Raw genomic sequence first — 15451 nt, 5'->3', positions numbered from 1 at the left:
CTGTGTTCAGGTCAAACAGGCCTGCTGAGCTCGGGGGTGTAACAGGACTGGATGTGTGTCAAATACTTTGATGCTGCTGTAGCCCTGCCCAGCATCCCTGGTGTAGGCTGAGGCCTCATCATAGTGCTGTTATAACAGCTACACTGCACCACCACCGTCTCGTTGACCAAGAAGACGGTCACCACATCATCTATGACCAAGTCCTTCAAGTGCAACACAGGTCAACAGGTGTTCCAGTGCACAAGAGTGATGGCAGGTGAGCATCATGCTGGTACCACTTAGTCTGATGTTGTGGGATGCAGGTCAAAAGTGAGTGACTTGATTCATAAAAACACACAAGCTGTTGACTTCAAAATGACGACTGTAATGCAGTAAATAAGACTTGAGCTTCTGCAAATTGGAGACCTATCAAAACAGTAAATATAACTGTGAACACTTCCTGCCAAGATTTGACTTTTGAGGATCTTAGCACATAGAAACCACAACAACCACAAATGGCAATTATACTGTACAAAAGAATTAAGTCAAACATCCATTACATGCTTTCTACCGCTGCACACGTGTCTGCTTGGCCCTGGTGCTGCAGCACATTGTGGCTCTATGTTGCTTACTTTATGAAATCTTTTAAAATAAACAAATGCTGAATTATGCTTTTGCCCCAGCAGGCTCTTTTTTGTTCTTACCACTGTTTCAAAGTAAAAGCACTTGAATGTGCAACAAGTCCAAATAACAGCCTAAAAGCAGCACTTGAAGGCCAAATGTGTGTTCAATCATTCTGAATAGACACTTACTGATACACTGTGTGAAAGACACACTGATTTATCCTCTCTGAATTCTTTATCACGCGGAATCAGATTTGGGTATGTGCAGAAATGATACTTGTACCCCTGCTCAGTATACCTGAAATAGGCTGAGGCCTCCAGTCCTTGCGGGTGTACATCATACTTATATCTTGTTCTGATGTTGCTGGATGCAGGTCACGAGTGAGTTTCTCTGAAGTGCTAAAATTGATTCATGAAAAAACACACAAATTGCAGCCTTCAAGTTCTGTTTGAAAAACAGTAAACAATACATGAGCTGCTGCACATGAGACCTATTAAAGTAGTAACCATGACCACGTGATAAAATGGCTTTTTCAATGGTACTAGAAGTTCATTAAAAATATACAACTCATGCCAGCTGTAACTGCATACTTCTCCACTTGGTCCTGGTGCTGCAGGCTTTATATTGTATCTAAAACTCTGAAAAAAAGCAAAAGCACTTGAATGTGCAACAAGTCCTATTTGAAATGTTTCTACATCATTCTACAAACATACTTACTGATGCACTGAGAGAGACACTCACTCATTTCCAGCTCTCTGAATTGCACTTCTTCACACTGAATCTGATTTGGTTATGAACAATAATGTGACCCACAAACTTACAGAAATGTTTTATATTATTATTTCCAAATCATTCAGCTCTTTACTGAAGCTTCATGATGTTTATACTGAGCAGCTGTACCACTTTAACAGTTTAGATGCCTTTTGCTTAATTATATGAACATTTATCCAGAAATTCAGCATGGCATGTTTGGTATGCAAAGAAACCTGGGGATCTCTGCTAGAATTTAAAATAAAGTTCAGCTGGTTTGAACGATGTTTTGCTGCACATTATGAGTTTGTTGTGACTGACTGGCCCAGTGGTGGGCTGCTGCTTGTTAAGGCGTAAGTGAGATTGATGAGCATGGATTACTATTCATTTTACTTTAATTTTACATGATAAAACAGTGTGCGGTGGGGATGATATTTCTAATTTCTTCACTGTTAAACATGGGTGTAATCATTAACTTCCTCTGCAGAGCAAACCTTCTGCCTTGTGTGTGTGTGCTTTTCTCTCTGAAGGCCAGAAGTGGCTTTATGGTTGGTGAAAAACAGTGTTTCATACATAAGCTGCATTCATTTTGCTCTTTTCATGTTCATAGAAACAAAGATTCCTGTTGCACCAGAGATTGGACTCTGCATAAATAGGGCAGGAACAGTCAAAATGGGAGTGCAGAGGCCTTCCACTGCTTCCTCCACTCCAACGGCCACTCTGCAATATTCCCCACAGTACGGTACATGCAGATCGCATAGCAACAAAGGCCTATGTCTGGCCGTTGTCTGTTACTATCGCTTGAATGCCCCTTACACATGCATGTATGCGCGTACACATGAGCTCACGTGCAACACCGTCACCAACACCTCCTCCTTCTCCTTCTATCCCATATGCACAGCTATCTTTCCACCTCACACACACTATACACCTCCCATGCCACCCCCCTCCACCCCACAGCACCACCACCACTCCATAATATTCATGGGTCGTCCATTCCCTCTGCCCCCTCCCCCCATGTGCACACAGCTCACCGCCCACTCTGCCGCCCCCACTTCCCTGCCTGACAACACCACCGCCCGCCATCCCATAATATTCATGCACACGCTCCGCACACATTCATACACAGCAGTGCATTCAGCTCTTTGTTGGCAGAGATGCCTGAGCAATGTGAGCGTGCTCATGCACGGCAGTCATGTTTCTGCCTGATATGATTATTCCATCCGCACTCAGATTGCTGAGACAGGTAGCCCTCAAGTGCAGAGAAGTACCAAAGCAAATGAAGGAGAAAGGTGGTGGGTCACACTTCTATCTCATAATGACCTTGGGGGGGATGTGTTCATGAAGTCCAGAGTTACCCTGAGGCAATCATCTTTGAATGAGGCCAATCCTACATCCCATGGTCAGCATCAGTGGACAAAGTAAGACCAGTTCAGTTGCCCCACCTCACAGTCTCTCAAAGTCTGCTTCCACCCCCCACTATAAGTGAGGGAATGCAAGTCATCTCTATGTATATGTCATGCTGAAGCTTTAACAAGCATCTCTTTGGGCTCTGCAACCTGGCTACAGTCAATCAGTACCAGACCATTTGAGCATGATAAAATGTCCACAAAATGGGGGAAAGATAAAGATAAAAAAAAAAGAGGGCAAGTTATTTACGAGAGAGGGGTGAAGCGATGAGCATAACAGAGGCGCCGGACATGACAGTGGCCAGCTCATCACCATGGCGTTGCTGTGGGAGACAGCGGAAGACGTCACTTGGAGAAACAGGGGACACAAAGGAGGAATACGACATGAGGAGGACAAAAAAGGAGGGAAGGGGGCCTAGAAGGAACCTGTCTTTACAGATATAGACAGAGGAAAGAGTGTGTGTGTGTGTGTGTGTGTGTGTGTGTGTGTGTGTGAGAGAGAGAGAAAGAGAGGGAGAGAGGGAGAGAGAGAGAGAGAGAGAGAGAGAGGGTGTGGGGATGGGGTGACCATTTACTGAGGAACTGGGTGTCAAAGGGTTCAGGTAAATTGGCCACCAAATCCTGGACTGGGACTGAGCAATAAATAAGTTTGTTTCATCAGGTGTGACAAGACTGAAGCACAATCCTTTTTTTCACTTTGATGACCTTTGAGATTTAAAATAAAAAGTCTTCAAGGTTCAGTATAGTCATAAAATTATGGAAATTACAGTGGTCCCATCCTAATCAACCGATGCAGATTACAAAGGATACAAGATATACCCATAAAATAACCATGGATAAAAACATCATAAAAGTAACAAAGCCAAAATCCAGTAACTAAAATTTGTTCAAAATTGAATTAGCATCAGAATCATCTAGTAAAAGGTCATAACGTTGTATAGAAATGTGCAGTTTTTGAAAAAAAATAACATGTAAACTGCAGAAGGCAAATGCTAGTTAAAGCCTGCTGGCAATATAGCTACAGCTTAGCTAAAGCTAATGTTCCCACTTTTTATCACCTGTAATTGAAAAATGTATTTTGATACTTCAGCATCTTAGTAACTGAATTTGTTAAACTCCATGAATCATGATTATATTGAGCTTGTCTCAATATAATCATAATGTAGAAAAAAAACATAAGACCAGATTAACTATCTAGCTAAAAGCTAACTAGCCTAGTTTAGCAAAGCAGCTACCAAACAGTAGCACATAGCCAGATAACTTCTTCCTAGACTGTCATGGAATTAATGTGCAATTGTATGTATAAGCAACATTTAAATCACATATTTAACCATTTTAAATTATAGAAATTCTTTAACCATATTAGTGGACAAGAAAGCTGGAATAACAGTTTGTTTACTTACCTTTTATGCAAGGGCTATGACATTACATTACTGGCTGTACAAGACTAGAGGAGGGAAAACTACCAAGTACACTGTTAAAAAGTAAACTTAAACTGAATAATTATTCTCATACTGTGCAAGGGATTTGCAGTGAATAAAAAAATCATGCAGTATAGTTTATGTTATGCTGTCTGTTCCTCAATGTTACACTACAGCATAAATGAATAAGTAAACAGTATTTTAGGGTCTTTTCTCAAACATTAAATCCACACACATTAAGTCATTCCATTTTTTCCCCTCAAATTTATGTTTCACAAACTTGCTTTGTTATTCTTTGCTACTTTTTCCTAACCCCGGTGTAACACCCATCCGCTCTCTCCCTTGTGCCCTGCTTTCCCTCCTATCTCGTGATTTATTTGCCTCAGTTCCAATATTTGTCGGCAGTGTGTTTTCTTCCCCTTGTCTAAATGTCACCCCTTCTTCTAAGACAATATGGGGAGTGGGAGAGAGGGAGAACGAGAGGGCAAATGCAGGGGAGATAGTGGAAGGGGAGGGGGGGACTCGTAAAATGAGCAACAAAGTTTGGGAAAATTAAACATTAGGTAAGACACTTTCTCACATGCATATGCATATAAGTGGAAACAGAAATGCTTTGTCATTGTTTTTGATGTGAGCATCTTGCAGGACATCTCATGGCTCAATACTCAATATACAATACTTTCAGTAAAAGAAACAAAAGGCTGGAATTTGTGCTCTCTGTGTCGAGTTTCTCTGTAGCTAAAGCACTCCAGAAGATACACATAAGCATGCATACACACATGAGGAAATCATGGGACACATTAATGCATTTGTGATAATCATTTTGAAGACTGCAGCCCTGTGTCTCCAGCACAGGCTCAGATTTTAGGTCTCATGCCAAACAAACACATAGGGCATACATACACTCTAAATACTTACGTAGTACAACTATTATTCTTTTTCAAAGCCTCCTCCTCCCTCGGCATCACTCCACACCCAGGATCACGCCTGTCCTCTCTCTCCCACCCTCACTCCCTACCTCCTTTATAACCCATCACTCCCATCTCCTTGCTCTCACACATTCTTGCTGTTTCAACCTGGAATGGACGCTTTTGTTTTCCTGGGACTGAACCAAGTACCTGCGGACACAATGTTATTAGGCTTTTATTAGCACTCCTGGATTTTAAGATTTGTTTCTGGGGGTAGATTTTTTTTAAATTTGTCCAATTAAATTGGAAATGAGGATTAATTTTTGAATTATAAAAAGATGAGTTTTACTTGTAATTCGTAAAACCCTCTTGTGAGCATGCTTTTGTCGTCACTGACAGCGCTAGAGAAGAAACCGATGAACGACTTTGCTGATTAAAATTTGGACAAAATTTGGTCAAACAAAAGGGAAGAATAACTGGATATCACAGGACTATGAACTGGTAAGAATCAGTGTTACTGTGGCAAACTGGAAAGACATTTTGACTGGGAATTGCAGGAGAAAAAACTTTTGGTTGTATACCAAAGCTGAATGATAAACAGCTTGTAGAGTCTTGGAAAATGTTTTGTCTCATATTGCAACTTTTAAAGCTGCACAGCAACTCACATAAACTGAAACACTGATATATTAATAAGGAATTGTTTAACTGAAGATTATTAAAAATGTCTTATAGAATTGGATGATTAACAAATTCGGCAGTGGATTTGTCTCTAATCTGTTAATTTGTCGTTTCAACAGATATGAGGGGATCATCCCCAGACACTGGACCAGAAACATAAACCAACACCAGACACACAGACAGATCACTTCAACTGTGGAGACGGGCAGCGTGCTGTCCAAAGACCCAGCCTGACGCACGGAGACGGACAGACAGACAGACAGTCTGATGCCAACTGTCTCCACTGTCAATCTCACGGCACCACTCCTCCTCCTGTTGCTATGGGCAACCCACCCCACCATGGCAACCAACTGGCTGTAAGTCTAGCGTGCGAGGGAGGAAGAGAAAGAGGGAGTTTGTTTGTCATGCTATAACTTTTAAAAGATGGTGACATGTCTCTAAATCTCTTTCAGTTGCTCCCCTCTCTTTCTTTGTCTCAGTCCCCGTGACCTTTTCTCTTTTCTTTCTCTTTGCCTTCACTGTGCCTTCTCTGTCTTCTTCGCCCGGTCCTGCCCTTGTTTCTGTCCTCTCTAAAACTTGTTACCTCTTCATCCTTTTTGTCCCCTCTCTGCTCTTCCTCTTCTTTCTCCCCCCTCCCTCTACTTAATTATACATCTTCCTTTTTTTGCCCTCCAAATCTGCTGTGAGTCACTATACCTTTACCCATTTTTCTGCCCCAGCTCCCTGGCGAGGCTGCCTCGCTCCAGGCCTGTGTCCGGTGCTGCCCCATGTGCACGGCTGAGGGGGCTGACCCCAGGGCAGGTGGGGGTGTGCAGGGCACGGGGGGAGGTCATGGAGTCCGTACGCAAAGCAGCAGAGATGGTCATAGAAGAGGTATGGTCAGAGAGCAAATAGTCTCAGGGGTCATGACCTGCACGCATCATCATTATGTGATTATTTTTTGTCTCATATACATGTTGTTGTTACAATCGGTGCAGTGGAGCTGTTAAGAGCCCCCTTTTTGTCTGTTTTGCATGTCACTGTGTAACGCAGTGCCAGCACCAGTTCAGGAATCGCCGTTGGAACTGTTCCACCACCCCACGTGGGATCAATGTATTTGGCAGAGTCATGAACCAAGGTATGCTCGTTGCTGAACTTATGTCATGCAGAATTACCTCCTGAAAAATCTAAACATTGAGCGACTCTCACACGCACTTCAGAATCAGGATTTCTGCATCCTGTGCTCTATTTTAAATTCAGGCACTCGTGAGGCGGCCTTTGTGCATGCTTTGTCCTCCGCAGCTGTGGCAGTAGCGGTGACCCGAGCCTGCACTCGCGGGGAGCTGGAGAGGTGTGGCTGTGACAGGAAGGTCAGGGGGGTCAGCCCCGAGGGTGAGCTTGGATTCTGTTGCATGAAAATGGAACGGGTAAATCCACACTGAGTCACACGGACCGACAGACCGACAGAGCATAAAACTACTGCTCCACTGTTTTCTGCTGGTTGAAACTTACCTATGTAACATTTAAGTCCACGCTCCAGTGAGTGACATCACCATCAGCTGTCTCAGACAAAACAACATTACCTACTGGATTGTGGCAATATCTATGAAAGACTGAAACCACAGAGAGCAGTGTAGCGTTGTTTCTGCTTTATGTGATCCAATGTGGATTTTCCATTTACCAGTCTTCCACTTTCAACTTGAAAACGTCAAGTGAAATAGTTCCAAGGCTCCAGTTTTCCACACTACTGTTTTTCTGTCCCACCACAGGTTTCCAGTGGTCTGGGTGCAGTGACAACCTGTCCTATGGTGTGGCTTTCTCCCAGACATTTGTGGACGAACCAGAACGAGCCAAGGGGCTGTCAGCAGGACGACCGCTTATGAATCTCCATAACAACGAGGCTGGTCGAAAGGTTGGTGGCAGCACTTTTTCACAAACTGTTGTTCATTTCCAGCTCTAAAATCTGTGAGAATGTAGTGACAATCTGCTCCACTCATATTCACTATCCTGTCATCCTCAGGCCATCCTTCACAACATGCAGGTGGAGTGTAAGTGTCATGGTGTCTCTGGCTCTTGTGAGTTGAGGACCTGCTGGAAGGTCATGCCTCCGTTCAGGCGCGTCGGCGTTGTGCTAAAGGAACGCTTTGATGGAGCCACAGAGGTATCAGAATACACCTTCTGCTTGTTTCATATTCCTTAGCTTAGCAGGCGAACACGTGAAGAAGTCATCGATGCAGATACTTTATCTGAAACCTTGAAAATGTCCACAATCTGTCTTTCAACATCATCCTTCTCTTAGGTCCGGCTGACTCGCATAGGATCCAGGACAGCCCTGCTCCCCCGTGACCCCCAGGTCAAACCCCCTGCTGCCAGAGACCTTGTGTACCTTGCGCCTTCTCCAGATTTCTGCCATCTCGACCCTGACAACGGTATCCCTGGGACTGCTGGTAGGAGATGTAACGGTAAGATCAGCGGCAAGACGTATCTCAGAGGAAAATAACCAAACTTACAAATCAAATCAATTACAGAAAGTGATGCACCTCTCTTCTAAAACACGCTCCAGGAACTTCTCGGCTGGCACCAGATGGCTGTGAGCTGGTGTGCTGCGGGCCAGGGTACAGAGCGGGACGGGCTGAGGTGGTGCAGCGCTGCTCCTGCAAGTTCTCCTGGTGCTGCTCAGTCCGCTGCCAGCAGTGCAAGAACACAGTCACTATTCACACCTGCAGAGTGTAAGACGGCCCAAACAAGACCAAACTAACTGACCTGAACAAACCACCAGACAGACACTTTGGAACACAAAGACGGAATAAGGACAACACAGACACCAAACTATCGTACATGTTGGCCAAAAGTAGGTTTAACTAACTCTCATCTCGGAGCAGCGAAGCTAGAGTTAATCCTGTTGTAAAAACTGCAAAGTTAGAGCACATACAAAAACAAAGAACGATGACAAAGCATCAGCAGCAAGTAAGGCACAATTGAAAATCACTTCCACCTTTTCTTGACCTTATTCAACACGGACAAGTGGTCTGTGCCTTACGTATGCACACATGAACACATGCACACAAACATACTCGCATTGAACAGCTACTCTCACATTGAACTGACAAAGCTTTTGAAGCTGAACTTAACCAGAACTAACACAGAAAACATTGCAGCACTATTTTTGTTTGATGCAAACTATTTGCATTGTATCATAGACTAGCAGGTCGTTGAAAAATTGACTCTATTTATGTTTTCTTCTCTATTCTCGTTTATTTATTTGCGTATCTTCACTTCAGCCTCCAGCAGTGACATCTCAAACAGCAAGGATAACTTCTACTTACACCAGTGTCTGTCTTGTGTTTTGTCCCTCACTGTCATCTCTTCTGTGATCCTGCACAAGCAGTCTTTTTAGGTTTGATCAAGAAATCTAATAAATACAGTAGTTTTATCCAACAGATGTTTCTTGAGTTTCTTATTGGCCAGACATGTTCAAGATGTTTCGCTTGAAATTCTCAACTAAGGTGCACGAGTTAGCTGCAAAGATAAAGGTACCCTGTGAAGTTTTTGACCACTAGAGGCACTAGGAGCAATGTTTTAAAGAGTTTATACAAATTTTTACATTGTTTTTTTTTCCTTTCTGTTTCAACCCCCTTTCAAATAGGAATTGTATTAGCCAGTGTGATTGACGCCCAGATCTGCACAACACATTGTTGAGATTTGGGGATGTGCCCCTGCAATCAGTGGTTACCCTCAACACCCTTCTCTCCATAGACCCACAAGGATGTTAATGTGGATCACTGGGGAACCGTTATCCCAGCCTTATATCATATACACTCCTGCCATGTGCAAAAAGCCATACAGTGAGTGTATAGTGCATGTAAGCCATGAAACACGGACTGAGTCACCTTGCAATGCACTGCCAAAAGGCAGAGAAGTAGACAGCTTGTTGATGTGAAGAATGAAGGTTTCAAAATATTAAAAGACTGGCTTTCCTTTATGAAAAGGGAATGTATTCAGAACATCAAGAATACACAGAACGTTTAAGTCAAAAACACTGACGTAAACATAACTAGTGGTTCATCGGACCATCAACAGCTAAAATGATCCCTCTTATGATTTGTTGTGCAGGTGGCATTCTCACTCGAACATACATAACAATGGCTACTTCCCATGTCATTAAACCATTTTTATTAAAAATATCCTGTGATTACAAACACCCAGAAATCTACTAGCAAAGGTTATCATCTCAATCTCTATCGAGATTAAGATCTATTGAAAATATTACAACTTAATTTGTTATATTATCAATCACTCAAAGTTGGTAGTCTAGCGATAAAAAAAAAAAAATCTGGATAAAATAAAAAGTCAAGTTTCAAAATGAATAACTAAATTTCCCAAAACAGAGTCACAGAATTAATACAATATACACAAAAGGAGAATAAAATAGAAATTCATAAGTCACCTTGAGAAGGGAAATTGGTGAAAATGCACTTGGCCTCCCGCAAATGTCACTGGGAGTTGGAAGAAAATCATTTCAAACAGCTACCTTTGTCTGGAGTGATAATAAATCTCTTGTGCTTTCGTCAGGGTCAGAAAAGAAAGCAAATAAAGTACCACTTAACATTAAGTTGCCCCTTTAAATGTACAAAACAAAGTTCTCTAAAAACTTAATGTTAAATGTAACTAAAGTGTTTCCCTGTTTATATTTCCCCACATTGGGTTTAAAAGCCCCAATTGATTGCAAGAAGCACAACACAGAGGAGTTCAAAGGCAACTATATAAATGAATCTTTCTTCTTTTTTTTTTTCTTTAAATGGAGCAACAGTGACAGGCAGGGGGGGCCCGCCCCACCTGAACATTTGTAGAGAACACTGCAATTTTTTAAAAGCTTTCAGAAAAGGAGTTAGGTGACACTTACTGCATTTACTGCATGCTGAAGTTTTGCTGCCTCAGCCTCTTTCAAAGTTTATTTTGAAGGCACAATCAGTGTACACGTGTATTAGAATAAGTCTCAATGGCATTGTACCTCCCTTCCCCTTTTGTTTTGTCCTTTTTTCATATTGGCCATTGATCTTTCTGATGTTTTGATTCACCCCACCTATTTTCTTACACCATTACGTCTCTCTTTGTCGTTGTTCATCTATAGCAGGACGCACTTTCTCTTGGTTTTGGTCTCTGGAGGCTCCAAGGCTGCCAGGATGGCCTCGTCAAACACATTCTTAAGCCCTCGCTGGTTGTAGAAGAAGAAGAGAGAAAACAACAGTTAGAAAGAAAATTTTTTGCTGTCATTAATTAACGTTTTTACCAAATATGCTGCTTTCACTTTAAAAGTGTGGTGAAAACTTGTCCCACACCTGTGTCAGAGCAGAGCACTCCACGTATTTTACAGCCTTGAGCTCACGCGCCAGCTTCTCCCCGCTCTCAGGGTATAGGGGGCGCTGTTTGTTCTTCGCCAGCTTCTCGATCGTGTTGCTGTCTTCCCGCAGGTCCACCTGTGTGCCCACTAACAGGAAGGGTGTGCGTGGGCAGTGGTGAGAAATCTCAGGAACCCACTGAAAAAGAAAAACAACAAAAACATTAAATTCATATTTTCTTCTTTCCTGGTCATGTCTAGGACTGAGTATCAATCCTTAATATTCTTTGTTATTAAACGGAATATGGCTGGCATTAAATGTCTGGTCAGATTTGTAATGTTGTTTACTTACTCTTTGATCAGATAAGTCCTGAATTATACAATTCTGCCAATTTCATATGGTTTTACTATTATTTCTGTTTCAAAACTATTGAATTTTAAAACTTTGGCTTGTTTATTAAAGGATTTTATTATTTATATTTCTCAATGTGACAGGTCATAAAATTATCTTTTAGGTATCAGTACAGTATCATATCTGCGCCAGCTTCAGCCCAATCAGTGAAAAAACATGATTAAAAAATACTGACCTTCTCTTTGACGTTTTCAAAAGATGAGGGGGAGACGACAGAGAAACATACAAGGAACACGTCTGTCTGTGGATAGCTGAGAGGACGCAGCCTGTCATAATCCTCCTGACCTGAGAGCAACAATCACAAAACAAGAAGAGCAGGAAAGTTTTTCTATCAGTTTCAGAATGACAGAAATGAGAGAGAAAACGAGAGATTTCCAAAGACATTCGAGTTACCCGCTGTGTCAAAAAGGCCGAGTGTATAGGGCTCTCCCCCGATCATCACTGTCACTGCATAATTGTCAAAAACCTGTGAGCAGACAAAAAAAATAAAAATTATTTGGCAAATCTGATTACACCGTATTTCAACCCTGAGGAAACACACAGCACTTTTTTTTTTTTAACATGACTCAGTGTGTATTGATTGTTCTTACCGTAGGCACATATTCTGAGGGGAACTTGTTGGTTGTGTAGGAGATCAGTAAGCAGGTCTTTCCTACTGCACCGTCTCCTACCACCACACATTTTATAGTCTGCATCTACAAGGAAAGACAGAAAATAGGAAACATCACAAGAGTGTTGCGCAAATACAGTAGATCAGGGAGCGGAAGTAACACACAAGCACTCGAAACGCTTAATAGTGTTAACCATGGCTTCATATACAGTAAGTGACTCAGCATGAAGAATGGAGGCACATTTACATCAACAGCCGGGCAACATTAGAAGCAACAGCCTGATGAGGGAAATGTTTTGTATGGAGCAGTGGTACATTTATTCAAGTGCTGTACACACGTGCCGTTTCAAGTACTTATTCTTTAATCGAGTATTTTCATTTTCTCCAGCTTCATACTACAACTTTACTAAACTCCTGATAATCAAATAATCATTTATCTTAGTAGTATTTGTAGTTTCTAGCAAGAAAAACAAGAGACCTGAAGATGTCAAAATTGTAACAAAAAAATGATTAAGGTCATTTTAAACAAAACAATTAGGCTAATTGAAAAATGTAATCAGAAGATGAATTGATACTGGACATAGACTACATAGTTGTTAGCTGCAGCCCTAATAATATATATGTAAGTAGTAAATAGGTTTTGCTAATAATAACAAAAAGCCTTTACTAATGTAATAACATATTAAGCTCCATTTGGCCCAGCCACAACATTAAAATGGTTCTTAGATTTACATTTTTATGTACTACATTAATTTGACAGCTAAATTTACAAAATATTTTTCATTTAAAAATTTTACATACATAACACCTTATGATCTTACACTCAGTTGCCACTTATTAGCCAAAACAAATGCAATCTAATACAGCAGTAAATCAAACCTTCATGAAAGCTCTAATTGAGTTTTTGCTGAAACTGTTTTAAAGAGATGTTGACTCAACTGTATGATCCTTTATGTATTACACAGAGAGCTGTTTGTTATTCAGCCCACCCTCATTGAGGTGAATAAAATAAAGAATAACCTGAACAACACCTGTTCAAATCCAATGTAGTTTCATAATTAAGCATTGTCAAAAAATTAAGATGAAATGTCCATCATACTTTTCCACAGCTCAATGTGAGATCACCACTTGCTTGTTTTGTTCTGAACAACAGCCCAAAACCCACATTTACTCAGTTTACAATGATATAAAGCAGAAAATCAGAAAACAGTGGAGAAACTGGAAGTAATGAATCCTTGGGAGTTTCTGACGATTCAGCTTAGATAATGTGTTTTATAGTGTTTGTTATAGCGGACGGTGATTTTATTATTCCCGTCGTGTGCTGTTTCTCTCAGTTCTCAGTGACTGAGATAAGAACAGCGGAAGAAATAAGAAAAACCTTCACATCAGTCGTACTAGGCTTGTTATTACATGTGCCTGCAAAAGTTTATTGATAAAAGTGAATCACTTCCGCATATGTTACATACCAAAGATGTTAAAGAAGGAAAAAAAAACAAAAAAAAACAAAACGACGGCCTATTTGCCGTGTGTCATTTAGAGACGGTTAGTCGCAAACACTTCCGCTAAATAAGCAGCTCATCGGATAAACTGAGAGCTGAAAACTGCTGAAACTTTGAGCACAAACGGGGAAAACTTATTAGTTATAATCGACATAAAACGAGCAGTAAGCACCGAGATGATTGTGGTTATTAAGTGACTGTATTATCTCAGATTGATAACGTGTTACAGTGTCAGTCAATCGTCAAACTCGTGTCTTAGTTACCTCACTTATTACACTAACTACAGCTCAATCCGGTACGAAAAACACAAGAAAATAATCGCTCTACTAGCGGTGACAGTTATGACAACTTCATTAACCAGACTTCTGTTAGCCGACTCTAAATCAAGCTCTGGAAACTTTACCTCTTTAACGCGGATTTATAAATCCAGTAAACATGCGCTTCCTTTCTGTAGACACTTTAAATTGTTCAGGACACTCTTCTACATGTGTCCCATAGTCTAATTAAGCAGAATTAGTTAATTTAGGCTGTTTTTCTAACTGTACTCACCGTTTTTCTTCAGGCAGGTTAGGCGTTGGTTACATCCGGGTTTGAGGGTCGAATTACTTTGAGCGCAGCCGTGGACAAGACGAGTCTCAGTCCCAGCTGAAGAATAGAAACACCGCCCCCTGCTGGACAGAAGACATATCTATCTATCTATCTATCTATCTATCTATCTATCTATCTATCTATCTATCTATCTATCTATCTATCTATCTATCTATCTATCTATCTATCTATCTATCTATATTTCTATCTATCTATCTATCTATCTATCTCTATCTATCTATCTATCTATCTATCTATCTATCTATCTATCTATCTATCTATCTATCTATCTATCTATCTATCTATCTATTTGCTCAATCCTGCAAAGTGTAGTGTTCAATGTGTTTTTGGATTTTGATATTATCTGATATTTAACTAATAGACCAGCCCTTCACACTGTGTTCATAGTTTTATAAGATGAACATTTGATTGACGTGCACTGTAGGTACAAACAAAACAAAACAAAACAAATGGCAATTATCAATGATCCTTTGTCAACATCCAGGTCAACAACAGGTCATAACCGAGTTTATGGCAGGACCATGTTGTAGGATATTTGCATTCTGCCTAGTGTCAGTCGGTTTCAGACCTTTATCTGTTTGCTTCTCTCCTACTCCCTGTGCCCACATAGGCTATACAATATTTTAATACAGCCAAATTCCCAGTAAAGTTGTTCTCATTTACATGTTTTTTCTATTTTTGTTGTCAGACAACGGAACAACGAAATAGTCACCAAACACATAAGTTAAAGACAACAGCTGTGCAATTGTAATATTGTGTAATTGATCACTGAGAGAGAAAGTGACAGAAGAGTGTTTTCACATCCAGTCCTTTTTAAATGAACCAAACTCAGTTTAACTCTCCTGTTAAGTGGACAAACAGAAAAGAGTTCTTCAAGGGAACTGGGGAAAATCAAACTCAAGTGGCATGTGGTTGACCAATGGTGAAATTATGATCACTTACTCACTCAGTCAATCAGCAACATTGCGATTATGGCTGGCCCTGCTGTTGTGGTCCAGCCAAAAAAGAACATTTCTTTCAGATTAAAAACATAGATAAACTGTAAAAAAATAAATGACAACCATTTGACTGGTGAATGCAAGTAAATCAGTTGGCAGTGTGGGTGTTGTGAATATATGAGGACTTTTGGAGTCCATTTGTTCCAGGCTCTTGTATTTGTAGGAGCAGGTGTCCTCTTGTTGTTGACCTGGTAACCAGGATTGGACTACAACAACTGTGTTGACCAATCCATTGAC

General features: G+C 40.9%; 2 protein-coding genes across 3 annotated transcripts; one reads left to right on the top strand and one right to left on the bottom strand.

Annotated features, from left to right (window-relative positions):
• Window positions 1-5257: 5257 nt before the first annotated feature.
• On the top strand, window positions 5258-10347 carry wnt4b (wingless-type MMTV integration site family, member 4b). The gene is made up of 9 exons (XM_056380314.1): window positions 5258-5592; window positions 5889-6125; window positions 6489-6642; window positions 6802-6886; window positions 7009-7140; window positions 7518-7660; window positions 7769-7909; window positions 8048-8210; window positions 8312-10347. The coding sequence occupies exons 2-9, from the start codon at window positions 6037-6039 to the stop codon at window positions 8479-8481; spliced, it is 1077 nt and encodes a 358-aa protein (XP_056236289.1). The 5' UTR covers window positions 5258-5592; window positions 5889-6036; the 3' UTR covers window positions 8482-10347.
• On the bottom strand, window positions 9905-14246 carry cdc42l (cell division cycle 42, like). Of its 2 annotated transcripts, none has more exons than XM_056380360.1 (6): window positions 14157-14246; window positions 12089-12193; window positions 11892-11964; window positions 11674-11783; window positions 11088-11285; window positions 9905-10963 (listed from the first exon to the last, which is right to left on the bottom strand). In XM_056380360.1, the coding sequence occupies exons 2-6, from the start codon at window positions 12191-12193 to the stop codon at window positions 10874-10876; spliced, it is 576 nt and encodes a 191-aa protein (XP_056236335.1). In that variant the 5' UTR covers window positions 14157-14246; the 3' UTR covers window positions 9905-10873. The 2 variants fall into 2 exon arrangements, with proteins under 2 accessions (XP_056236335.1, XP_056236336.1); XM_056380361.1 differs by lacking the exon at window positions 14157-14246 and adding an exon at window positions 14011-14111.
• Between the last annotated feature and the right edge of the window lie 1205 nt (window positions 14247-15451).

Source organism: Seriola aureovittata, chromosome 7, assembly GCF_021018895.1.
Source record: "Seriola aureovittata isolate HTS-2021-v1 ecotype China chromosome 7, ASM2101889v1, whole genome shotgun sequence".
NCBI lineage: Eukaryota > Metazoa > Chordata > Actinopteri > Carangiformes > Carangidae > Seriola > Seriola aureovittata.
Note: the sequence above shows the minus strand (reverse complement) of the source record. Positions and strands in the feature narration are given on the sequence as shown.